At 38.5% G+C, this 27309-nt stretch overlaps 2 protein-coding genes across 4 annotated transcripts in view; one reads left to right on the top strand and one right to left on the bottom strand.

Moving 5' to 3' along the window:
• Positions 1–11792, top strand: part of MED23 (mediator complex subunit 23) — a 47440-nt gene extending 35648 nt beyond the window's left edge. For all 3 annotated transcript variants that reach the window (XM_087444121.1, XM_004422325.3, XM_004422324.3), the window contains 9 exons: positions 754–924; positions 1355–1571; positions 4080–4316; positions 5295–5460; positions 5982–6054; positions 7041–7255; positions 8225–8345; positions 9101–9232; positions 10869–11792. In XM_087444121.1, the coding sequence (XP_087300247.1) occupies positions 754–924; positions 1355–1571; positions 4080–4316; positions 5295–5460; positions 5982–6054; positions 7041–7255; positions 8225–8345; positions 9101–9232; positions 10869–11036 (1500 nt within the window). In that variant the 3' untranslated portion in view covers positions 11037–11792. The remainder of the gene's footprint in view (positions 1–753; positions 925–1354; positions 1572–4079; positions 4317–5294; positions 5461–5981; positions 6055–7040; positions 7256–8224; positions 8346–9100; positions 9233–10868) is intronic.
• Positions 11793–14103: 2311 nt separating this feature from the next.
• On the bottom strand, positions 14104–25872 carry ARG1 (arginase 1). Its single transcript, XM_087443770.1, is given in 9 exon segments — positions 14104–14270; positions 14515–14651; positions 14864–14968; positions 16097–16191; positions 17360–17519; positions 19684–19871; positions 19874–19884; positions 22036–22108; positions 25738–25872. Coding segments are annotated over 9 exon segments (1071 nt in total).
• Positions 25873–27309: the final 1437 nt, after the last annotated feature.

Raw genomic sequence — 27309 nt, 5'->3', positions numbered from 1 at the left:
AAGACAGACATGGTCCTGGCCTTGTGACATTCTAAAAGTACAAGCAGTTAGACTCTGAGTTGATTCTCAAAGGCCCCCACTAGAGGCAGGAAGTAGTAAAAAGTTACTACATTTCTTTGCAGAGTGCTAATATAACCATTTCTATATACTTTGGTAACCACAGTCATAACTGAATGTTTCTCATAGCCACCCAATATTCCCCAAATGGTTTTTTCTCCTGACTGGATTCTGTTTCAGGCAAAATTTTAAGAAAAGACACATTGAACCAGGATAGAAAATGCTGCATTTAAAAAATACTATAGTGGTGGTATTTGGGGTTGCTTAGTTGGTTAACATTAATCTCTGAGCTATGAAGCATAAATATAAAGGTGGTTATTATCTAATAGGGGAAATAAGATAAGTCTGTAAATCACTAAAATAAAAGGATAAAATAGAGGTGCAGGGAAAATATTGCCAGATAACAACGAGAGATCACATCTACCTAGGTGTGATGGATCCTGAAGGATGGATTAAATTTCAAAAAATAGAGATGGGCATTCCAGACAGAAGGAATGGTGAGAGCCAGAAATAGCAAGGAAGGGTCAGATATGTTTAGGGAAGGCTGAACAGTTGGTTTGGGATAAACTAGATATATAAAGAAATTCTAATAATAGTGAGATTTTTACTGTGTTACAATTTAGACCATCAAGTGGCAGAGCCATGCTTTTGCACAGGTTGGGCATTTTCATATAATTTTTCTATTGTTCTCCAAAGGCCATGCGTAGTCATGAAGGAAATGAAGCCCAGGTTTGTTATTTCATAATTCAGTTGCTGTTACTCAAACCAAATGATTTTAGAAATCGAGTAAGTGACTTTGTGAAAGAAAATTCCCCAGAGCACTGGCTGCAGAACGACTGGCACACCAAGCACATGAATTATCACAAGGTACTAGTTCTAATTAGTGCTTCAGTTCCTCCTTTTTAAGCCATACTTAGGTATTTGGCTAATTGATTTGGCTGTTTCATAGTGTTTCTGCTGTTTTCTCTCTGGTCTGTGTAGAAGTAAATTAGCTCTCTGAACTTCCTCAAGATTCTAGAGTATCTCTAATGCTAAGAATAAATTGAAACTGCAGTTTTAGTAGACATGGGTACTTAACAATACCAAATGAAAAGAGTTATTATAAATCTTTTTGTACATAAATCTCTTTTGGTGTATCTTTGAGTAGTAGAGTTTTTTTTCAAGTAAAGGTCTCTAGACTTCATTGCAGGAGCAGACATGGTTTCATATTCTTTTGAAATTGGCAAGTTTATTTAGCTCTTTTTTTAAGAAAATAAAAAAGATGCCTTCAGCATTTACCATCTCCTGACTTCCACAGAAATATCCAGAGAAGCTATATTTTGAGGGCTTGGCGGAGCAGGTTGATCCTCCTGTGCAGATCCAGTCCCCGTATCTGCCCATCTATTTTGGAAATGTGTGTCTCCGATTCCTTCCAGTATTTGATATAGTAATCCACCGATTTTTAGAGTTGCTTCCAGTATCCAAATCACTGGAGACTCTACTGGATCACCTAGGAGGCCTTTATAAATTTCACGGTGAGCTCTTTCAAATTTTAATTCTGTCTAATAGCTTTATAAACAAAAGTAGGCTGGACATGACCATATGGGCAATAGTGGTCCTAAAGGTTTTATTTTAATTTTTTTTTTTTAAATAAAAGTGTTTTGAGGGTAAGTGCTGTGGGATGATGCCATGAAGTATAAAATATGACATAAAAATATAAATTGGGGGCCAGCCCAGCGGCACAAGCAGTTAAGTGCGTGCGCTCAGCTGTGGTGTCCTGGGGTTCGCCAGTTCGGATCCCGGGCGCGCACCGACATACCACTTGTCAAGCCATGCTGTGGCAGCTTCCCATATAAAGTGGAGGAAGATGGGCATGGATGTTAGCCTAGGGCCAGTCTTCCTCAGCAAAAAGAGGAGGATTGGCAGATGTTAGCTCAGGACTGATCTTCCTCACAAAAAAAATATATATACATATATATATATATAAATTGGGGGCTGGCCCCGTGATGTAGTGGTTAAGCTCGGCACGTTCCGTTTCGGAGGCCCACGTTCTTGGGTTTGGATCCCGGGCACGGACCTACACCACTCATCAGCCATGCTGTGGCGACGACCCATATACAAACTAGAGGAAGATTGGCATAGATGTTAGCTCAGGGCTAATCTTCGCCAGCAAAAAATACATACATACAAGCATACATAAATAAATAAATTGGTAGATCATAGCAAGTGTATTAAATCCCAAAAAAAAAAAAGTGATATGCAAGAGACACCTTATTTTACATAGTGTGTGATTAATTGCCAGATGAGTATAGGAGAAAAGTATGAGTTCAGAACAGAGTGATGTTACTTGAACTAAACGGATCGTGGCAGGCCTTCCGGATGGATAGGATTTGAACTGTGATGCATGTGATTTGTATAAACAGAAAGGAGACAAAAACACACCAGGCAGAAGGAATCATTTGGGAAAATGATGGAAATAGAAAAAACAAGGTATTTGAAAAGCATTTGCCTCCTTGGGCTGAGTTGAGAATTTATATATTGTACTTGACTATAGATCACCTTTAATGTCAGTCTGAGAAGCTTTTATTTTATAACCTGCAGATAATTGAGAGTCAGCTGGAAGTGACTGCGTAAGGCCATGGTATGGAAAGCATTGTTTTAGAAAGATAAAGCCAGCTGTAGTTGGCAGCATGTCTTGGAAGGAGGAAGCCATTTCAAAGACTCAAAAAGTTCAGGGGTACAATCAGTATCTAAACAAGTATGAAGCCACTGGAAATGAGAAAGAAGGGACAGATAGCAAGAAAGAAGGACTAAGTCCTGACTGGCTGGTGATGGAGGGAAGAATTTTGAAAGAAAGAAATCAAAGACAACTCTAAGGTTTTTTTTTTTCTTCTTTTTTTTTGTTTTTGTGAGGGAGATCAGTGCTGAGCTAACATCCGTGCTAATCCTCCTCTTTTTGCTGAGGAAGACCGGCTCTGCGCTAACATCTATTGCCAAGCCTCCTCCTTTTTTTCCCCCAAAGCCCCAGTAGATAGTTGTATGTCATAGTTGCACATCCTTCTAGTTGCTGTATGTGGGACGCGGCCTCAGCATGGCCGGAGAAGTGGTGCGTCAGTGCGCGCCCGGGATCCGAACCCAGGCCGCCGGTAGCGGAGCGCACGCACTTAACCGCTAAGGCACTGGGCCGGCCCCAACTCTAAGGTTTTAAGCACGGTCCCTGGAGAGTGGTGGGGTCAGTGACAGAAGTGGAAAGCCCTGCAGCAGCCGCTCTGGGGACAAAGTGTATTACCTGGTGGACAGTTCTTCCTGGTCCTTGGCAGAATATGTCTTCCTCCCAAGCAGAAGTCTGAATTGTGCTTTAGCACTGCAGAATAGGTATAAAGTCCAGTGAGCATTACTTCAAAAACATTTCTCTTTTGAATTAGGTAATGTATGCACATGATATAGAAGGATATGCAGTGAAAAGTAATTAGTCCCATCCCTGTGCCCCAGCTAGCCAGTTTCTTTTTGTGGAGGCCGCCACTGCTACTAGTTTGTGTATCCTTCCTTAGACATTCTCTGTTGGTTTTTTTTTAACACAAATAAAATATAATATACACGTTCTGCACCTTGTTTTTTCTATCTTTGTAATGTATATGGGTTGATTATTTTATATCAGCACATAGAGAGCTGCCTCATACATGCCATAGTTTACTAAATCAGTCCCTTGTTTTGACCATTTAGGCTGTTTCTAATCTTTTGCTAGCATAAACAGGGCTGTGGTGACATTCCATGCACATATGTCATTTTTGCATGACAAAAATTGCAGAAGTGAAATTGTTAGCTCAGATACGATGAATATCCTTAAATACAAGCTGTATATATTATTAGAAGACTTCTGCCTGTCCTAAATAAAAGCACTCATTGTGTGCAATTGCCCAGCATGTAAAAAAGTTTAATAATCTTTTGAGCTGTTTTTCGGTAGTCTTGAAAACAGAGAATTCGTTTTTCACAGATGTTAGTAACCAGATAAGCATTGTGGTGATCCGTTTTCTTCTTGGCAGATCGTCCAGTGACTTATTTATATAATACTCTGCACTATTATGAAATGCACCTGAGAGAGCGTGCATTCCTCAAACGAAAACTTGTCCACGCGATCATTGGCTCACTCAAGGACAATCGACCTCAGGGCTGGTGTCTAAGTGACACTTACCTGAAGTGCGCTATGAACGCACGAGATGAGAATCCTTGGATCCCAGATGACTCCTACTATTGCAAATTGATTGGCAGACTAGTAGATAATATCCTTTTTATTGTGATTTTCCAAACTCATCAGAAATAACTGCATGTTGATTATGAGAACATCTTTTTCTTTTCAAGGCAATATTTTTATAAATTCTAAGACTTCGGTTTTTTTTAAGATCATTTTTATTTTTACTTCTGTAAAGGTTTTGAAATCTTAAATTAGCAGGATCATACCAGATGGGCTGAAATTCACTCCATTAAAGTTTACATTTAAAAACAGACCTTATGGAGATTTGTTTCAAAGAAAAAAATCCTTGTCCTGAATAAATGTACTGTGTGTTGTAGTACACGCATCTGTTTGTTACTAGAGAATATAGAATCTGTTGCTTTAAATAAATCCTTGAATACTTTTTAAATTATTAATATTAATAGATAATAATAAAACATTTTTCTCTCTTTTTTAGTGAAAAGACTGCTATACTGGTATTTTTATTTCTTCATTTTGATTTCATGGTTTAGGTTGTCAGCACACTATACTTAATGTCTATATACCGTGCCACTATTTTCTAGATAGAGCAGTTTTACATAAATGGGCATGATTTATTTTCCTACACAAAAAATTCTTTTCCTGAAGTAAAAGAATTACTCATTATAAAAGTAATATTCTTATTAGCTATCCTATAACTATTAAAAGAAATCAGTTGATGAAACCTAGGGATACCTTAGTTGCATCTGTAGCTATCATGTCATAGTTATAAGAGGCCACCTATGCAAGACCAACCATTTATGTACCTTGTAGTTGATCACATGGTTGCTATCAACACATTTCAGTTATGTCAAACTTATTTGTATTTGGTTTGTATTATTTGTCTCTTAATCTTTCTGATAAATCACTTCTTGAGGGCTCATTATCAAATAAATTGATAATCAAATGAGATGTTTACATGTGAAACATCTTGAAAACTAAAGTACTATACAAAGGTGAGCTATTAATCTCAAAATAATCTAATAGTTATTGCTTTAATCGTCTGCACCGATGGCTGGCAAATCTCCTGGTCCCTTCCCAAACTGTGACTGGAGATTCAATGAGTTTCCCAACCCGGCGGCCCACGCTCTGCATGTTACTTGTGTGGAGCTCATGGCCTTGACTGTTTCAGGCGAAGATGTTGGAAATGCTCTTCTAAATGTCGTCCTGAAAAGGTGTGTGCCCTGTTTCATGCAATAAGACTCCTTGTCTATTTGTAAAGAGAATGATATTTATTTGGAGCTGCTAGACAAACCTGTCGTCTTAAGGCCATGCATACTGGGTAGTAACTGTCTTTTGGTTCCATGTCTTGTCTTTGGGATATAGGTGTAATGAAATGAAGCCTGGACAGGGTCAGAAGACCTCTGTTTGTTCCCACTTCTACTCTTTATTAGCCATTTGTCATTTAATTTAGGAATAATGTTCAGTTGTCACTAAAGACAGGATAATGATTGGAGAAGTATAAATAAGTGGAAATAGACTTTCAGCCCAGCAACCATTGTTAAAGAAGACAACCAAAAAAAAATAGCCTTATTTAGTTTTTGTGTATATTAAATTTTTAGTCAATAAAAATCCACTGTAGTTTTATTGGAGTAGGTCAGTTGTCAGCCCCCAAATTATATATGTTCTCAAAATAAGATCCACTGTCAACCATATAAAATGTTTTTATAATTTCACATTTTTATTCTTTTTGCAGTCAGCCTTTAGTGCCAAGAGAGAACATTACAGCATGGATGAATGCAATTGGATTGATCATCACTGCTCTACCAGTGAGTTAATAATTGTGATTTGTACATAGTACTGGAATGCAGCTGTTCCTGTCAGCCGAAAGAATAAGATGCATATAGGATGCCTTTGTACAAGGACATCATGCACTTAATGAAGCGTTTCTTATTTTTTAAGTCTTTTGTATTGTTATTGCTTCAGAAATCTACGGTGACTATTCTGTTTGCCCTCTGCATCAGGTCTGAATCAATCTACCTGACTTACGGGTCCCTCTATCCTTTGATCCCACCTTAGCCATCCAGCCTTAACTTTGACATCGAAGTCTGGTCTACTCTTGATCACTTAACGTGTTGTGTATCTGGAGCCTTTGCTCATGCAGGTGATGCTTGTTGAGGCACGTTTCAGGACTTGTGATATGTTAGTGAACCAGACTTTCTGACAGAACCCTTCTTCCTGCGCCAGCTTCTCTAAACCCTGCTCATTCTTTGCCTGCTTAGGGCCTGCTTCTTCAGTGAACCCTTCCCTGACTTCTCCACTTATGTGAAGTCTCAATTCTGTGACCTCCAAACATGTCTAGTCAGCACCACACGGTTGTCTGTTGTGATATCTTTGAATGTAAATAATATTGTCTAACCCCGTGTGCCCCAGACCTATTTGATTTTGCACCTCTATGAATCATTTTTTCCTCACACACCTGTATGTTAGTTTCTGAATTACATGTGTACCAGTGTTGTGTGTATAGTAAATGTTGGTAAAGTTGATTTACTGTATAGTAAATACAGTACCTGGTATTTACATGCATGGAGACCTCTAACTTACAGACACTTCTCCTCAGGTTGTTATTCACTTAATTTGACTGATTATGAAGCCACCCAATTTTGATTTCAAAATCTCCATTATGCAAAGACATAAGCTAGATAAGCAGAAAAATTTTAAAAATGTGGAAGCACTATTGTCTTATGCTATGGAGTACAATATTGAATATGGGGTAGAATACTGTTTTTCATCAGGCTGTCCTCTGGGTTTAAAGGAGCCATACTGGATTGTCCTCCATGATCGAATCGTGAGTGTCATCAGCAGTCCCAGCTTGACATCTGAGACGGAGTGGGTTGGCTATCCTTTCCGCCTCTTTGATTTCACTGCTTGTCATCAGTCCTACTCTGAGATGAGCTGCAGCTATACCTTAGCTCTGGCACATGCTGTGTGGCACCATTCTAGCATCGGGCAGCTTTCTCTCATTCCCAAGTAAGTATTATGGTTTCTTAAAGAAACTTGAATTTTTTCATTTTGTTTTTTCTTTTTTGGGTTTTTTAAATCTCATTTACACGTGGAGTATATGTCTCATTCAACAGAACAATTTGCAAAGTAAGAGTTTTAATTAAGTAGAGTTTCTGCATAATCAGAAAGCCTCTTTTATTTCAGAATTGTTTGAAAAATATTAACTTGTATGTGCAACTAATAATCTGGTATCTAGTTTTCCATTACAGTTTCAGGAGGCTTAGTCAAATGCATGTCTTTTCCAGAATATATCCCAAAAGTTGCCTTTTGAACTGAAAAACTGATATTAGCCTATTTTCTGATCATTTTTCTTGACTATAAAATTGGTATTAATTAGATTCAGATTTCTCAAGAATGGCATTTATATTTGATTGATTATTCTCTTTTTATTTCAGATAATTCACTTTCTGTCATTCAATAGTTTTATTATTAAGAATGACTCCTAAGGGGCCGGCCTGTTGGCATAGTGGTTTAGTTCGCACACTCCGCTTCAGCGGCCAGGGGTTCGCAGGTTCAGATCCTGGGTGCGGACCTACGCACCGGTTATCAGGCCATGCTGTGGCAGGCGTCCCACATATAAAGTAGAGGAAGATGGGCATGGATGTTAGCCCAGGGCCAATCTTCCTCAGCAAAAAGAGGAGGATTGGCAATGGATGTTAGCTCAAGGCTAATCTTACTCACCAAAAAAAAAAAAAATTTTAAATTAAAAAAAAAAAAAGACTCCTAAGTTTCCTAAGTTTGAAGTAATTTAGTTCAATAATCAAATGAAAATAAGAGCCAGTGAGAGATGTGAAATTAGTTAGAAATGTTACCAGAATTTAGAGGAACTTTAAAAAAAATTATTACAAGTTTTCCAAATACTTGGATTAACAAAATTCAAACAGTTCTACTAATTTCAAGTGACAAGAGATTTTTATTTTTATCTTCAAATTTTAGGTTTCTCACTGAAGTACTTCTTCCTATAGTCAAGACTGAATTCCAGTTGCTTTATGTATACCATCTTGTGGGACCATTTTTACAAAGATTTCAGCAAGAAAGAACTCGATGCATGATAGAGGTAAAATATAATCTGGGTTTTCTGTGATAACTTTAAGTTCTAAAAGATCTACTCAGGTTATTTTCCCACTGTTTTTCAAACTGCATGTCATAACCGTTACTAGTGAAATCAGTTTAGTAGAAATCTGAGAGCAACTTGAGAAAACTTAGCGTGCCTATAACTTAGTGTGCCTATAATGAGTTTGGTGTGGGATGTGTTAAACTGGAGATGCAGGGGAAAGTACCCATAGCTTCAGGATTGAGAAGAAAGTTAAGGATGGAGAAGTGCATTTGAGCGCCTGTACTATAGTGCAGAAGAATTAGTTAAAATCAGGGGAATGGATTAAATCAATCACCTACAACAAGCGTGTAGAGAAAGAAAATGAGCCAGGAATACAACCTTAAAGTGTGAGCCAACAAATGGAACTAAGAAGGTATAATCCAAAGGATCCCTGCGATTGCAGTTATCCCAGAAATTGAGAGATGGTTTCTAGAAGAGGCAGTGTCTATCTTTTAATTTTAAGAGAAATTACTAAGTTATGAAGAGAAATTGCATTTAAGCCCTACTAAGGGGCATTTTGTAGCACTGTGGATTCATTACAAGTACAGGCCGTCTCGTATCTCCCATGACTATGGAGGTTTGTGTAATCAGTGACAGTTCCTTCAACAAACGTGTCCTCCCTCTTTGTTAGTCTTGTGATAGAGTCCAGCTACATCATGCTGAATTATTGAACCATTCTTGACCATTTAAATAATTTTATATTATTTGTTAAATAGATTGGTGTTGCATTTTATGACATGCTGCTGAATGTAGACCAGTGTAGTGCCCACTTAAATTACATGGATCCCATCTGTGACTTCCTGTATCATATGAAGTATATGTTTACTGGTGACAGCGTAAAAGAACAAGTAAGTTAACTTTAATTATTTTTTAATGATGTTTAGTTTAGAAAACTTGAACATATGCTAGTAGACATTTTTGTTTGGGTGAGTGTTTTTGTCAGTTTTTTTCTTTTAAGAGGAAAAGGTTGATATCATACCTTTTTAGGTTACATGAGCATATTATTCTGGATATAGTATTAAAGTAAAAGTAAATGTTTTAATTTCTCACTTTTCTCCCTTGATATTTGCAACAGGACATCTGAAAGAGAACTAGGGGGCTGATTAATAGTAATCTCATTAGGAAGAAACAGTCTGGGATGGATACTGAAAAGACCAGAGAGGTGTTGAGTTGTGAGTGAAGGAGGTCCTACTTTTCCCCACAGTCATTAGGGTACACTGGGGACACTGGACAAATAGCAGCATGACTAAAAGACTGAAGCCAGGAGGGTCAAGAGAGTAATTCATGAAGGGTATCTGAAGGAGCTGGGATGCTTACCGTGAAATTTAAAAGTCCTAGGAAATTGTTTGTGTCCTCACTATTTGGAGGGTTGCTATTTGGAATACGTATTAGATTTGTTATGTGTCACTTCAAAGGACATGTAAACTCTGGTGAAGTTAACGGGAGGTGCATTCTGACCAGGCATATAAAGAGCCACTTCCTATTAGAGCTGTCTGAAGTGGCAAGGACCTCCTGAACCATAACTGTTTCCTCTCTGTAGGAAGCAGAATCTCAGCTGTTCAGAAGGGTGGAGGTAGGGCAGATGGGTGAAGTTAAATGACCTCCCCTCCCTACTTTAATGTTACTTCTTTCTATAATGGGAAAGAAAGGCAACCTGATATATAAACATAGGAATCTCAGTCTACTGGATTCTTTCCTTGAAACCGGGGACATGGGGTGGGGAGGATGTTGACTCCATTATGCCTCAGCAGGATTGTCAAGGAAAGCTGAGTAGGAACCAATGCAGAAATGTTTTATTTAGCATATCCTGTATATTTGGGCCTAAGAAACTTTGACACAAGGGAATACAGAAAGGAAAAATTATTAATGGGCTGATCTTTCCTGGTAAAGTCAAAGAACATGTGAGTAAAGCTGAGAAAACTATGGAACTGCTTGATGTATTTACTTCTTTAAAGTATTTTAAGTAAGAGTAGATCTGAAATTATTTAGTTTAAATTCCATGTGTAAATTAAAACCAAAAAAAATTAGCTTGCTGGATAAATGTTACTGACAAGTTATTCAAAGAACTTCAAAATATAATCATGCTTCATGCTTCTGAGAACATGGCATTTTGAAAGGATGATCAACTTACTGGACGTGTAAAATTTCTAGTGTAAACTATACTAGCTTTTGGCAGTGGGGTGACTGGCTAGCTAGGTAGGTGGCTATGTTTTTGTAAGTGTATGCATATACAGATATATACACATACACATGTGTACGTATATATAATGTCTGTGTGAGGGAGAATACACGTTTTTTCTCATGTAAGAGAGAAATAATTTTGTCTGTTTTCCTTAAAACACAAAACATGACGAGAAATTTCTCATCCACTCAACTCCACTCCCTAGTTTATTATCTCAGGAAATGTGTATAAATCACCTCTTTAAAGGTGGGAAATTGAAGTTCTCTGGTTAAAATGTTATTTAATGTGTTTTCGTTTTTTAGGTAGAGAAGATTATCTGTAATTTAAAACCAGCTTTAAAACTTCGTCTTCGATTCATCACACACATTAGCAAGATGGAACCAGCTACAGTGCCTCCACAAGCCATCAGTAGTGGGTCTCCAGCACCTCAGTCTAATCAGGTGCCAGTGTCTTTACCAGTAACTCAGTGAAGTGAGCGGGTACTGTGGTGAAAGTGGAAATCCATCTGTCTCTGAAAGTGGACTCAAATCTATGAAATCTGAACATGATCAGGCTACATAGTGATATAGGAGAAGCAGTGCCGTTCAGATTGTTTTATTTTGATTCAAGTGGTGAATCTATTGACACATTATAACTCCGATCTCCCTATCTATATTTTTGTCTCTAAGAGATTAAGTAAGCTACATGTTGTTCATATCCATAACAATTTATTAGAGCTACCCAGGCACATGGAGGTGTCTGTGATCAAATGACTTTTACTAGACACTCTCAGTCTTTCCTATTCTATCCATTGGTTTTGTTTTTATTTTTTATTAATGTTTTATTCAGTCTTCAAATACATTGTTTTAAAGACACCACACACATGTAAAATAGTTATTACAAATCCTTTTAAACATAAATCTCTTTTGGTGTATCTTTGGGATAAGAGATTTTTGTCAAGTAAAGGACTCTAGATTTCATTGCATTGCAGGAGCAAACACAGTTTCATATTCTTTTAAAAATAGCTTAAAATTTTTATGGGTAAATAGGTTAATATTTCTATCAAGGTAGATTGACAAGTTTTTGTCTTTGCTGTGGTCTTGAACTTACTGTATGAAATGAGTTGGAAGTCATGTAAGAAAGTAACATAGCTAGAAATGCATAAACTTAATAAAGTGATGCTTAAATGGTGATTCTTTAATCTCTGTTTTTAAAAATAAATTAATTCCTTTTCCAGATTAACACTCTGACCTGGCAAATGGTGTGAATCTTTGAATTTTTGTAATCTTAAAATTTTTAAGTGTTTATATTTTTAAATATAGTATACATTTTCATTCTTTAGGGTTTATTAGATTTTGAGAGACATACTGATAATTTGGGGAGAAACAGCATTAAGATTGTAAAAGACTTGAAAAAAAAATTAGTAAAATCTGTTGAACGAACAAGCTGTTTGATTAGTTACTAAGTTTGAATGAGTGTCTGCTGTGTTCCAGTCAATGTGCTGGCTGGGTTATAACAGAACTGGGCCTCCTCCATGGGTCGTACACTAGCTAGTGACTGAAGAATTAAGAGTTACTGATTCTTTAAAAAGAGAATTAGTCAAGTTTAACCAACTGTACTTCAAATCTTTATTTCGAAATACATTCCTCATAGACCTTTATCTTCTTCCTGGTTCATGATATTATCATCACTAAATCTTTATTTGCCATGTAAGTCCAGCTTAAAATTTATATAATGGTATAAGTAATTTTTTAGGTTAATAATATTCTTAAAATTCTCCAGAAATTTTATGCTAGAAAGGATTTCAAGTACTACTCTTAACATAGTCTCAATATATTCTTGCTGCCTTGAGGAATATATTGCTTTGGGATCCTAGAATGGGAATAATTGTGAAACTGGTGTTATACAAATAGAATAAAGGAAGTGAAAATCAATATCACTTTCTCAAGGACATATACATCCCAATTAATTTATTAAAATTGAAAATTCAATTTTCCCTCACTAGCTTAAAAAAATGGGAATGTGATTTTCTCCAAATAGGCTTTTAAAAGAGTTATTATTAATCAAAGACATTAATAGAAGACAGAAGCTTTATTTGGGTTTAGAATGCACCTGAGGGGAAAAAAATGCCTTTATATTCATTACATCCTAAAAGTTTTTCTTTTTGAAAATTAATAGTAACTTTATAGTGGCTCTATCCAATAGGGCTTTCTGCAATGGTGGAAATATTCTATGTCTGTGCTGTCCGATACAGTAGTTAGTAGCTACATGTGCCTATTGAGCACTGGAATTCTGAAACTCAACTTTTTAAATTTTATTAAGCTTTAATTAATTTAAATAATCACATACGGCTATTGTACTGGACGATATGCTCTAGAGCAAAATCCATCTTAATTGCTCTTATGCAAAAGTAATTCAGTGAAATATTTATTTTACAAAGCCCATAGTGTCAACAGTTAGGTTTACAGTTCTGGGTTGCATGTGAAAAATCAGATGGTTCTTTAACATACAGCTGTTAGAACAAAACAACCACAACAATACAAGTCCTTTCCCGGGGCTGCTTTATTACAGAGTCCACTTGAGTTCTATGTAAGTTGGGGAGAAGGGCACAAGTTTACTTCCCTGGTTTTGAGTATAGTTTACTCTCATTTATTTTTTCCACCTTTCTCACTGTATTCCAGGGCCAACATGAGTTTTTAGGATGTTTAGAGATTTCAGCTCATGAGACAGGCTCTAATTGCAATGAGTGAAGGGTGGAGAGCTTGGAAGCCACAGATAATTCTAGTTGAAACCTCCTTCTGGACAAGCAGGTCTTAGAAGCAAGATAGCTATTGGGTTTCTTTCTTCTACCTCCCAAAAGGCTGCTTGAACAGCAGCCATGCTTAAAGTATAAACCAATGTCATGTTTGACGTTTAGAAAAAGTAAAACATAGTGATCTAACAGTAATGAGTTTGGAGATTGCCCAGGCCTTATGATTACCCACTTCACAGATGGAGAAACCAGAGCCAGAGATTCAGTTTCACCAAGGTCTTCCAGTGTTGGGAGTGATGATTCCACGGTGGCTTTTTAAATCCTGATAGTTTTAAGCAGGATGAGTATGTATGTGTGTGTGTGTGTATTTTGCATGTATTTAGAAACATGTAGACAACAACAGAATCTTCTGAACAACATGGAAATATGGCCCCTTTTCAGGTGGGGTAGTTTTATCTCCTGACATCAGGAGTCCCACTCGATGTGGGGGTGCTTATAGAGGTGTGTGTTTATTTTTAATGCTGCAAATTTTTATTTGGAAATTAATGTATACTTCTCTAAGGATAAGTCTTTTGCCAAGATGGGAAATATAAGCTTTCTAATTTCACAAAAGTTAGAATTTCCAAATCTTGAATTTTACACCAAGAGGAAATTGATACAGTTTATCCTAATTGTACTAATATTTACTAAGGCAAAACATTTTTCTGAAAGACCAAATCTTTGGGAGGATAACTGTAAGCTTAAGTAAATATTAGATTTGCTAATTACGTCATTAGCTGTGAGATTTTTATTTGATGTTCCCACGTTTACTTAGGTGGGCTAAGGTAGTCAATAGGCTTATGATTACCCTCCCGAGCCACTCCAAAACAAGCCAAGGTTAGTGCTACCGCTATGTTCACTGTGCGAGTGACTTCTTCTGGTGTCTTCCCCAGAGATGGGTTCACTTCCATTATATCTAATCCTGAGAGTAGCCCTACAACAACAAATAGAAATAATGTAATTTGTTAAATAGTTGACATTTTAAATTCAGCACCTGGACTTGAAACATTATCCAGGAGTGTGAAGAGGTAGCGGCCTCCTGAAACCACTTCAGTTATTGCATCAGCAGTGCAGATTCTGGAAGTGGCAGTTGGGGCTTGATTTTCAGATCAGGGAGGTATCAATATATGTTGACCAAGTGTACACTTACTTCTTTATTCATTCAGATTTTTACCTACCTGTTTTGTAAATTTCTTCTGTGATGTAGAGACCTTCTCTGTAAGACAGACCTCCCAGGACTGGTGTGCCAGTAGCTGGTGTGAAAAACGGGTCCAGTCCGTCAACATCAAAGCTCAGATGAATTGGCCTTTTCTTTCTTTTAAAAGGTAGGAAAGGAATTCAGTTTAAAGTTGGTAGTTTAATATTTAGTAGATAAATACAGTTCTTACCTGGCTTTATAAAAAGTAAAAACCCCGTGAAGTTCTGTAATTTTACTTACAGGCTTTATTAATAACTTACATTTATTAGCATCAGTAGCAAGTCCTGTTAATAACATTTATGTTACAGACACACACACAAGCATCATACCTTTCTAGTAGATAGCTGAGTGCTTCTTCCATCACCTTGCCAATTCCCAGTTTATCTACTTCAGTCATTGAAAAGTATTTAATACCCAGAGTTTTCAAAATGTAGCTATGAAAGAGGAGATATTAAGATAATCTACAATTAATAAGGAGGCTGACTATGTTATTTCCTTTTAAAGAAAAGATCAATTTGGTAAAATACATATTTAACTTAAAATATTTACATTCTGGGATGTGTATATCAATACATAGAATACACTGTATGTATCGATGTATTTTTAACAGCAAGTCAATTAAGATAAAAATCACCTGCATACAAATATATATGTACATGTGTGCAGTCATGCACCATAAAACGACGTTTTGGTCAAAAACATCCCATATACAATGGTGGTCCCGTAAGATTAGTACCATATAGCCTAGGTGTGTAGGAGGCTATACCATCTAGGTTTGCGTAAGTACTGTAGGGGAGGAAGAAATTTTTCTCTACCCTTCTAGATTCTTCTGGCTTGTCTAAGAATTAAATTGACATGAGACTGATTAACAGGAGAAAAATAGAAGTTGAATAATAGGTACACATGGGGGAAACCCAGAAAAACCAAGTAACTCACCAAGATGGCCAAAGCCCTCACCTTAAATACCATCCTCAGCTAAAGATAAAAGATCTTGGGGTTGGGGAGACTCAGGGATTTCAAAGGGAAGAAAGATAATTCACAGGTAGGTGAAAAGGAGCAACCATTTGGAAAACAAGTCTTTGGCCACACAGAAACAGAAGAACACAGAAGGGAGCCCAACAAGCAGGCTTTTCTAGGTTCCTCCCTGTCTACCACCTGGTTCATGTTATGCTAAGGTGATAGCTTGCTTCCTAAGACAGGTTTTTTAATCTAAATTCTTTTAGGCTTTTAACAAGAAGAGCTTTCTGAGTCTTTTGTTTACTAAAAATAATCAGCCTAAAATAATTCTCATGTTAAAGAGACACATTTTGGGGTGGCATATTTTGTTCCCCTGCAGTACACTCTATGATGTTTGCACAAAGATAAGATCACCTAACAACGCATTTCTTAGAACGAATCCCTGTTGTTAAGCGAAGCATGACTGTATATATAAATATATCTAGATATGGATATAGACATAGGGACTTGGTGCTTAAAATACTTTTTTCTCGTGGGTTTGACCAGCACACCTAGCATGCAAAAGGACAAAAATGAAGGTAAATCGCATCAAGGAATAGACTTACTGTTCCCCAGGGTCCACGTCTCTCAGGCCAATATACACAATATCTTTGGCAGATATGCAGGGAGTCATCCAGGAGAATCCTGGTACGTCAGGGATCTAAAATCGCAATGTTTCCATTTGGTTTTATGCTTCTCTGGAGCAAGTCTTACACTGAAAGGTAAGGACTTAGGGATTGCATATATCTTATATTTAGAATATAAATTTAGAGGAAATCATTAAAATATCATACCAAGTGAAGAAGGGAAGGCCAGCCTCCGCTTGTGGCACCCTTGAGTCCTTTGGCCTTCCCCAGCCTCACCCTGTGGCCCAGATATAACTTGAATCATTATCGGCCTTCACCTGTTCTGTGCCCCGTTTCCACTGGGCCCCACCTTCCCAGACCTTTCTGTAAAGAAGTCAGTGTGCTTCCATTACTTTCGTAGCTTCCTTCTTTTCTTCTCTTTCCCGATCAGAACTTAATCCAGAGGATGGATTTGAGTGGCTGATGGAAATTTTTGACCAAACGTTTGGTTGCTCTTCAATGTCCTGGAGCCAAGTTTGGCTGTTCCCATGTGCTAGTCACACATTTTACAAGTGTATAAACCTGTCACTTGGTCACCAATTCAGAAAATGTTGCTTCTGACATTTAACAGGAGGTTTGAATCCCCAATTATCATCATAAAGACCAATATGCTACAGTTGTATCAATAAATTGTTTTATTGATATACTACAGCATATCAATAAAAATTGTGAGCGACAATGTTCAATTTTAATATGGAATTTCATTTTACATCTTTTAGAAAAGTTTCTAGGAAACGAGGTAGTTCTGATTTAGATATGTGCTCACAGCAAAGATATTAAATAATAAACCCTTGTAATCCACATTTAAAAACTGGTAAGAATGAGAGGCTGTGTGGCATGTAGTAGAAAGAGGTAGGTAGCAAGAGACCAGTCTGGCCCTCACCTTGCTGTACGCTTGGCATGTGATCCTGGGCAAGTTGGTTAACATCTGAACCTCTGCTAACTTGCTTATAAAGGATTACTCTCTGCTCCATGTACTAAAAAGGGTAGTTTAGGAATCAAAAGGGAAGATATATATGGAGTCAGTTTGCAAACCATCAAGTAAGGTAGAGGTATAGAGCCCCACCACCTTATCGGCTGCTGAGGAAATGGTTTGAGATTACACCTAGAATATGATGGCACAGGGGTTCTCACTTGCCTTCCGCCACCTAAACTTCTGCTCAAGATTATTCTTTTGTAATAGAAAACCACCCAGCCTTTTACCTGTCCCTTTAGTTCCTTCAGGAGGAAAGACACAGGCTGTCCGTGCAAGTTCCCACTTGTGGTTGTCAGTGGAGTGTTGATATCGGTGTGAGCGTCTACCCAAATGACACAGAGATCCGGGTGGACCCTGGCGTGGCCAGAGATGCTTCCAATGGCCAAGCTTTAGAGGAAGAAAAGTCTGTGTGAACATCAGGTTAGCAATATCATTACATACATTGTATTATTAACTCACTCAATGCTCACTTGGTTTTCCTTTAAGTCAAAGTGGCTATTACTTCTGACAGGTTTTAAATTGGAGATGCCAATTAAGCAATTATAACCATAGAGAAAGTATAGCTTACACTTAATACTTACTAACAAGTTATATTTACATCAATGGCATTACTAAAAATTTTGTGATTTTTTTTTTTTTTTCAAAACCACCTTCTAGTAAAATTGCAAATTATAGTTTAACCAAAATTTAAACGTATGTGAAAACACTAACCACACAAGAAATTCTTGCTCATGAGACACTATTCGATTTTCAGGGTTAATTCAGGCTCATTTTCTGCACCCGCCTCTCCCTTGGTAAATACTTAATTCTCCCAAGTGAATTATGAGAGTCCTTCCATTTTTCTTAAAATCCAATTCTTTTATGGTTGGGGAGCATCACTCAGAAGACCTTACGTGCACTTCGGCCAGCACATCGAGGTGTTCACTCACTCTATTCAGTGCTCAGATCCTCTGCTTGAACTTACTACTCTCCTGCCACACATTTAAAGACCCACTCTTAGCCAGGGCCAGAACCCTCAGAGATCATCTCAAGCACTCCAAGCTCCAGAAAATTTGCCAGAATGGAAAAGCTAAGTAATATTTTACAGAAAAGTTAAAAGATTAGGATTTGCGATACAATGCCTATATTCTCCACTCCCACTCATGGATGTTCAGATTTCCTTCAGAGAACCATGAACTTGTAGAATCTCAAAGTGGAAGCAATCCTGCCTTGATGTTCAGCTATTGATTATCCAGCTTGATGTTTGTTTTCCCTTCAGGTCTCTTGTCTTTGGGCCATTTGCCACTCTTAAAATTTCCACTTACAAATCTTTCCACGTAGAAAAGAAAATGAGCCCTAGTTTCTCAATTGCAGTTTTGTCACAGAAACCCTGGTAACAACAGTTTGGCTTTAGAGGAGAAAACTGAGGAGGCTGAAGGAATTGACTCCTGCATCAAGAGCCATTGGAATGTTTGTACTTTTTGATCTGATCATACTTCTGATAACGGGTCCTGGACCTTGAGAATAAACATTAAAAAGGCTCGTGCACAAAAATGATCTTTTCCACATTATTTGTAATGGTGAAAATTTGAAAATAACCTGAATATCTGACAATATATATATATAGAGAGAGAGAGAGAGATAGTGATATAATACCTTGATGAAAAATTAAGCAACGGTAAAAAATTATGCTTGTATATATCATGAAGTAACATAAGGAAATTTGTACTGTAGATTACACACACACGATTGTTCAACAAAATCGTGTGCAAGGAAAAACATTGACAGGAAGGAAATATGCCAGATTTTCAATTCCAGATGAAATGGGGTTGTTAGGGAACTACAATTACCACTGTTTTTTTTTCTTTTATATGTGTGCATGTGTCAAACAATTTATAATTATTACTTTTGTAGTGAGAAATACATACTTTTAAAAGTTGACCTAAATGAGTTGCTCCTGTTATCAGTAATCAAGTACAGTAAGCTGAGGATGAATTTCCTCAGTGCTTATTTATTTAGAAATCTAAGCCTGTGCTGAATATTTTACTGACATCCGCTCATATGTTTTTCGTTTTGTTTTTGTTTTTTTTTGTGAGGAAGATTAGCCCTAACATCTGTTGCCAATCCTCCTCTTTTTGCTGAGGAAGATTGGCCCTGAGCCAACATCCGTGCCCATCTTCCTCTACTTTATATGTGGGACCCCTGCCACAGCATGGCTTGATAACCAGTGCATAGGTCTGCACCCAGGATCCGAACCTGTGAACCCTAGGCAGCTGAAGCGGAGGGCACAAACTTAACCACTATGCCACCCGGCCTGTCCCTTTTCATATGTATTTTATATGCATTTTCTGCTGTAATATATATAGATAACGCAAGACTTCAAATAGATCTAAGTCTGTGTTTCTAAAATAAAGGAGTAACCAATAAAAATGAAAGAAAAAAGGCAGAAAATGTGGTATAAAATATTGATCAATGCTTTCCCTTCTATATTTTCTCTCTTCTCATGGTTTTGGTTTCACTTCCTTTGTGCCATCTGCACCAGACTCCCATAAAGACGATCATTAAACTGGACCTGTGGTCTCCGCCCAAGACCAAGCTCGTCCTTCCATTCTTCTTGACTTCTGCCACCACACCAGCCAGTTGCTCATTTGCTTTTCCCACAGACCTTGGATTCTTCACAATTCGAAAGGGGCTGTCAGTAGGGACATCAGCAAAGGGTAGGTCCCCATAATCTTTCACATCATACTCTATAATTAAAATAAGTTTCAGGTTACTAAGTAAAAAAAGAGATTACAAAACAGTCTGTGTAGGATGATTCCAAATTTACAAAATAGATGTGTTTTCTAAAGTATAAGCCAAGAAAAAGTCTGGAACGACTAAAATCGTGAAGGTAGCAACCATGTCCACTTTTGCCTGACATCGTCATCTCACCTGTGCCACACACTGGTCCCTGCTGTGTCCTGGGTTCTCAGTAAATGCTTCTTGAAACAATCCTGGTAGGCTAGACACTAAAGTATGACAGTGGTAACCTTATGGTTTGGGTTTAATGGGTGGCTCACTGTGTTTGTCTGTTTGTCTCTGTCACACTCTGCTTATATGCTTGCTACTTTTTAAAAATAACCATGTTTTGCATTCGTAGTAAAGAAGTCGTTTTTTAAAAGAATATATATATTTATACTTAGAAGAAAATACACCAGTATTTTCTAAATTTTCTGACTCTACATTAACAGTCCTTGGTTTCAGTCCAATCTGTCACCTGCTGAAGCAGTTCAGTTCCCTCCTCTGTCCGTTGTACCTGCCTTGTGGTGGTATTGTCAGAATTAAATAAGCATATGTGATTAGCAACAACCATAACACTACAGCGAGCTCAGGAAATAAAGGATTTATTACTATACTTTTTTAATAAGGAGAAATCACAGGTAACCCAAAGTTCCAAAGGACCTGGCTACACTTCCTAAAAACCCTGCATTAGGCTTCAAGGTACAGAGCTTCGTGTAAAACCATGATATGGGATCAGTTCAGTGTCCTGAACTAACTAGTCGTTGTATATTGTATTTATAATATATATATCTATTACATGACTGTATGTCCATGATTCAGCAACACCTTCAAGAGATTTAATAAAGATATAAAATATAACCAAATTATGCTCGTTAACTGAGGGACCAGTCCAATCCATTTACCCAAGCCTTCTGTTCTCTGTTGGGGTCTTTATTTTTTTTTAGCATTATGAGGTATAATGTTTATTTACTAAAATTCATTCATTTTAAGGGTACAGGTCAAAGAGTTTTAGAAATATCTACAGTCTTGCAACCACCACCAAAATCAAGATTTAGAACACTTCCATTACCCCCCAAAATTCCCTCCTGCCCCTTGGCAGTCATTCCCTGCCCCCACCCCCGGGCAAATGCTGACCTGCTTTCTGTTGCTGTGCTTTTGTCTTTTCAAGAATTTCCTATAAATGCAATCATATAGCATGTAGTCTAAGTATCTGGCCTTTCACGCAGCATCTTGTCTTAGAGATTCATCCATGTTCTTGCCTGCATCAGTAATCTGCTCCTTTTTACTGATGAGGATGATCCCATGGATAGATGTACTACTTTGTACTAGTCATTCAGCTTTTGATGGTATTTTATTGTTTCCATTTTCTGGCTCTGATAAATAATGCTGTTACAGACATTCATGTGTGTGGCTTTGTGTGGATGTATGTTTTCAGTTCTCTTGGATTGATACCTAGGAGTAGATTTGCTGTGTCAAAAGGTAAATGTATGTTTACATTTACATACATTTACAAGTACCAAACTGCTTTCCAAAGTGGCTGTATCATTAAGCACTCCCACCTGAAATATATGAGGGTTCCAGTTGCTCCGTATCCTCGCCAACACTTCGTCAGAGTTTTATATATAAAGATGACATTTACTTTAGCCTATTCTTTTAAAATATATATCATTTTTCATGTGCATGCTCCTGTATATATATGTATATGTGTATGGATGCACACACATATACACACTCTGCAAACACTAAGTATTAGTATTATTATTAGTGTTTTATTTGATTTCCCTTTTACAAATAGGGGTCTTCTTGCTAGTAATGTACTCCTGCTCCCCTTGCCTTCCGTTTTTAATTCCCCCGACTGCCCAGCCACTCACCCCAACCCCAGTCCTTGCACACACAGATTCTCTTATACAATAGTCTGGCTGGAAAGACAAAATAACTGAGTGAGGATATTCATCCAACAGTATTTATTGAGGATTCTCCTCATACAATGCTTTTCTTGTAGGATGTATGTCTAAGGTTTTAGCCAGTGCTGCAGTTCCGTGGTCTCGATATTGTTCCAGACATGCCCCCTTTTAGCAGGAGCCTGCTCCTTCCTTCAGAGTGGGAAGGAAATCAGGCCGATATCTTTCAACTTAAAAATTACCTTGTTCCTTAAGTTTCTCAAGCAGACCAGCCTTTCTCAGTGCTGTAGGGCCTTCTTCCACCCCTCCTCGTGGCTGAACAATTAAAAAATAGGGTAAATCAGACATTATCATGACCATCAGATGCCCATAATAGGAACCCTTTTTATTATTTGATCAATTGAATAGTAACTATCATTTTTTGAGTTCCTACAGAGCCAGGAATTTGCATTATCTCATTTACTCAGCGCAGCCAGGTAGACTGAATGACTCCGATGTCAAATATGAGGATCTAGAATCAGAAAGGTTATATAATTTTCCTACAGCACACAGCTAACAAGTGGCAGAGCCTTAGTTCATACCCAGGTCCTTTGGATTCCAAAACCTGCATCTCCTCTTCACATGATGCCATGTTATCAACGTAGTCAACATATATTTTGTGCAAAAGCTCTCTGATAGATGGAGATATAATAATGAAAAGGAGAGGCTTCTGTCTTTGAGTAACTCATAAGCTGATAGGGGATTTGGATATTTGACCCCAATTACAGTATTTGGAGAGTTGCTTCAATGCAGATACAAGATGTCATAACAACCAAAACAGGAGGCTTCGAACTCTGCTGAAGACTGAGCATGTCAGGGAAGGCTGCATGGAGAAGATGACATTTCAGCTGAGTGTTGCAACATGAGTAGGTGTCCAGGAAAACAGATGGAGTGATAGAGAAACTTCGCAAACCAGGGGAGCAGTTTGGACAAAGGCATAAGAAAAAAAAGAGCGTGGCATGAGCGAGACCTACGCGCAGGTTCCCACAATGGTACGTTAGGGCTCTTGGGGAGAAAGCAGGCAACAGGGAAAATCATCACGGGGGAGCTGAAACCACAGAGACCAACCTGGTATTTCAAGGTGTGACCGGCTGAAGCACAGTTGACGGGATGCTACCCTGCTGTTCCTACATCACGGAAGCTCACAGGCTTCCTCCTTGCAGTAAAGTCTTCTCCAGCCTCCTGGCAGATTAGCCATCCAAGGAAACAGTTCCTTTATGTGTCTCTCTGATTCTACCTTCCAACAAGGCTTTGAGATACAGGAGTTATCTCCTGTCGTCAGATGAGAAGACATGACGAAAGACACGTGAGTCTGTCCTGGGATTGGAGCCATGGCACCAAACGAAGCAGATATTTCTGCCCAATTCAAATTATCAGATGCCTTGCCCTGGCTGCCAGGACAATCCTCGATGTCAGATCCTGTCCCTGGCCGTGGGGGACCCCATGCGCTCTGCCTGGTGCACTCCACCCCTTCACTGCGTTCTCTTCCTGCGTGGCCCCCACTCGCTCGGCAAGGAGAGGTGATTTCTCCTTCTTTAAACCCCAGTCGAGTGCTGCTCGGCTCCAGTTTTGCCTTTGGTTTTGTGTGCGTCTGTTTTTGTCTTTTCTCCCTTGTTAGCTTCCGGTCCGATGTTCTGTACACTTGCGACACTGTCTCTCGTCCTGTACAGCTGACACATAGCAGCCGCTCAAAAACTGTCAATTTGATCCAACTCCCTGGCCTTTTTCCCTCTCTCTTTCAAACTTCGGAACAAATCCAATAGCCCCCTTAGTTGACATTATATTTATCCTAACATGGTCGTTCGATTTCCCAGAGTGACACTTTCTAGCAATCTTTGTGCTTTGATTCAATCTGCTTTTCACGATTGGTCTTTTCTTATTGCTTGGTTTATCTGCCCACTTTGGACATCATTTTGTTAGCTCTACTGACTTTGAAGCTGGGTCCCAACCCCTAAATGGCCACAAGTGTAGGATCCGCTGTGGATCTAAAGAGGCATCAGTGCAGGTCAGGGGCACAGGCTTTGGGATTAAACAGTCCTGTCTGGAATCACAGTCAAGGCTGTGTGACCTTGAGCAAATTACCAAACCTCTCTGAGCACTAGTTAACTATAAAATAAATATGCCTACTTCATTTTTTGCTGCCACTTCCCCGCCCCCACCTCTCACTGGCTTTTAACAGGGTGAGGCAGGTGATGGAGTCCTTTCTCAGACTCAACCTTCTAGTAATCTGCCCTCTAATCCTCTCCTTTGCCTGTTTGTCAAACTTTTACCTCCTTTAGGTGAGGACAGATGCTTATGCCATTTTTTTTTTCTCTAAGCTACGGCTTAGTGTAGAAAAACCTCTCTCTCTGAGTCCTTACTATCATGAGACGATAAGCTGCTTTCTCATGGGGCCATGTTTAAATGGGGGAAGAGCTGTAGGGGGAAGAAAAAGAATTACTGAGAACAGAAAATGCATCAGGCTATATTTCAAAATACTGACCCTTAGAAGGGGCTGTTATCAGCAGAAGGCCTTCTGCTCAGCTCCAGGGGCCACAGCAAGTTTAGGCTGTATCTCCCACTCCCTCCTTCCTTCCTTCCTGCCTGCCTGCCTGCCTGCCTGCCTCCCTCCCTCCCTTCCTCCCTCCCTTCCTTCCTTTCTTCTTTCCTTCCTTCCTTTCTTCATTTCTGTCTCCCTCCCTCCTTTCCTTCTCTTTTGTCAGTTATTTCAATCCTATCTTTGTTAGAACCTGTCCCAAGAATAGGTGAGCATACTGTGGATTTTGCGATTAACCCCAGCATTAAAAGAAGCGAGACTGTGTCAGCAAAATGTCCTTGTGTTCTGAGATAGACTTTGAAGGATTTCCAGGGGACGTGGAGCAGCATTTACTGACAGTCCAAATGCAGTTTGGGTCTCTAATCTGTGACCTTTCTCAATTTATTTTGCAATAAAAAGCCAGAGTGCGAAACAAGAGTTCAAAACTAACAGGAGTAAAATGCTACCCAGACGGGCAAAGAGAATTCTGAGAAACCTGGAGAAGGCTCCATTTAAAACAACAACGATGACAAAAAAATCAGCCTTAGGAGTTTCAATTCCAACTTGGTCTTGTATGCTTTTGTTTTTGCTCTTTTTTTTTTTTAACTCTTTAAGCACAGACGCATGCTAAAGTCTAAGGTGTGAGTAATCTCCTTATATTTACCAGAATGAGTGTGCCCAGGCAGAAAAAAAAGAGTGTATGTTTAAACATTGCTGGCGTGTTTTGGCAATCTGGGAGTTTCGTAAATCCATTAGTCCTTTCGATGTTGCCAACTTGCAGTCAGATTTTCTTTCATTTTTCTTTTTTTCTCCTTCAAAGAGAGGTACATGAAGGAGTCTGCCTAGTCCATGAACTAACACTTTTGTAGAATCATTCAAGCCCTCAAATAATATGAATCATTCACAAAGTTGCATAAAGCAATAATATATAAGTTATCCAAATTAAAAGAAGTCTAAAAGTTGCTGCCAACCTGTGAAATTTTTCTAGACATTAATTATATAACAAAGCAAAGTATTTTCTTAAAATTCTCTCTCTACATATACATGGTAACACCAAAAGCAACTAGAGCATGGAATCTCGATGAGTAGCTACAATGCAGAAACAATGCATTTCCATTCAAATAAAAATGTTTTCTCTTAAAAATTATGAGGAAAAATTTAGTAGATTCAAATAAAGTTGGCTGAGGCTGAGGTTAGGCACCCCAAGAATAAGTGGGCTGGTGACCATAATTATACAATGTCGCAAGATGGTGAGAGGGCTTTAAAGTATATATTTCAGGGCTAGGTTGTATCAGGAGACTTAGCTAACCATATATTAATACCTTACTAATTTTAAAGTCTGAAACTTTCTATTAAATTCTGGTTATTCAAAGCCAGGCTTTTTACTCACCTGGCCCTTTGAGAAAGGAGCTCCGATGATCCCTATAGATTTTGACTTGGAACTCATGCTCTGACACTTCTCGTGGCTGCACCCAAAGTCTCCAGCCAGTCGGCACTCTGCAACTCTCAATGATGGAGGGCACATACTTTTTGCCATTTATAATTGGGTTGAATCTGTTTACCTTATTCTAATGAGGAAGACCGGCTCCACCTACTGAACCAAAGAATGACAGTCAACTAGAAGTCTTGCAAGTTCTTCCTGTGTGAAATAACCATGAGTCGTCTATGTCCTCACTAAGTGAGATTATTCATGTCGCCAGTTCATACCTTTTGACAAAGCCAGCTGGTGACATTGATCTTTCCTAATCACAACCTTGATTTCTTAATCACAATTATCTTTTCTAATCATAATCAATTAATCAAAGCCACGTAAGCAGTGCCATCATTCTAGCTGTGCAAACTCAGGGCATAGCACTTACCTCCTCCAGGCCCTTGAGTCCCCACGTGTGGAAAAGGGCTGGGACTGGCAAGATGGTCTCTTACATCCCTTCCAGCCCTACAACCCTGAATTCAGGTTTCACACACTAGGATTAATAGTTAATCCATAAGACACACCTCATACACCACTAGGGTACAGTCTCAGGGAATGCATATGAATTTCTTTTTGATTATTAAAGAAAAAATTAATTGGCTGATTAATAACCCAGAGGTGTTGCCATACTAATTTTGAAATATAGTGTGCAGGAAAATAACAATTTTGGGAATCATAACATCATAATCAAGATATAGAAGTAAAAATAGCCAACATTGAGTTTTTATCATGTGTCAGATGCTGATCTGTTTTATATGATCTCATTTAATCCTTATACCAATTTTATGACATCTCATCATTAGCGCCATTTTACTGATGAAGAAATTGAAGCTCAGGGGCCGGCCCGGTGGCGCAAGCGGTTAAGTATGCGTGCTCCGCTGCGGCGGCCCGGGGTTCGCCGGTTCGGATCTCGGGCGCGCACCGGCGCACAGCTTGTCAAGCCATGCTGTGACAGCGTCCCATATAAAGTGGAGGAAGATGGGCAAGGATGTTAGCCCAGGGCCAGTCTTCCTCAGCAAAAAGAGGAGGATTGGCAGATGTTAGCTCAGGGCCGATCTTCTTCACAAAAAAAAAAAGAAAGAAAGAAATTGAAGCTCAGAAAGGTTGCCAAATATCATGCACAGATTGTAGAGGAAGAGCTGTGATTCAATACCAGGCCTTCTGGATCCACCTAACCACTGGGCTTTACATTCTAAACCCAGACTAGCATCAGCTTTGTATGCCTGTCAGACCTGTGTGACTGGTCTAGGAAGTTGTTTATCATCATGTGAAGGTGTGGGTTTAGAAGAAATGCACCCTAAAAAGTCTTCCAACTTTAAAATGACATGACTGTGATTTAAAACGAAAATTCACTTAGTAGAAACTAATTTCTTTTTCCTCTTGGTGGGAGAGAACATTGTGGAGTATTTAAACTCCATAAGGGTAGGGAATTTTGTCTGCTGTATCCCCAGTACCTAGAACAGTACTGCTGTGTGATAGGCACTCAGTAAA

Source organism: Ceratotherium simum, chromosome 19 (genome assembly GCF_057802395.1).
Source record: "Ceratotherium simum simum isolate JZ-2026a chromosome 19, ASM5780239v1, whole genome shotgun sequence".
In the NCBI taxonomy this organism is placed as follows: Eukaryota; Metazoa; Chordata; class Mammalia; order Perissodactyla; family Rhinocerotidae; genus Ceratotherium; species Ceratotherium simum.
This window is presented reverse-complemented; position numbering and strand designations above follow the sequence as displayed.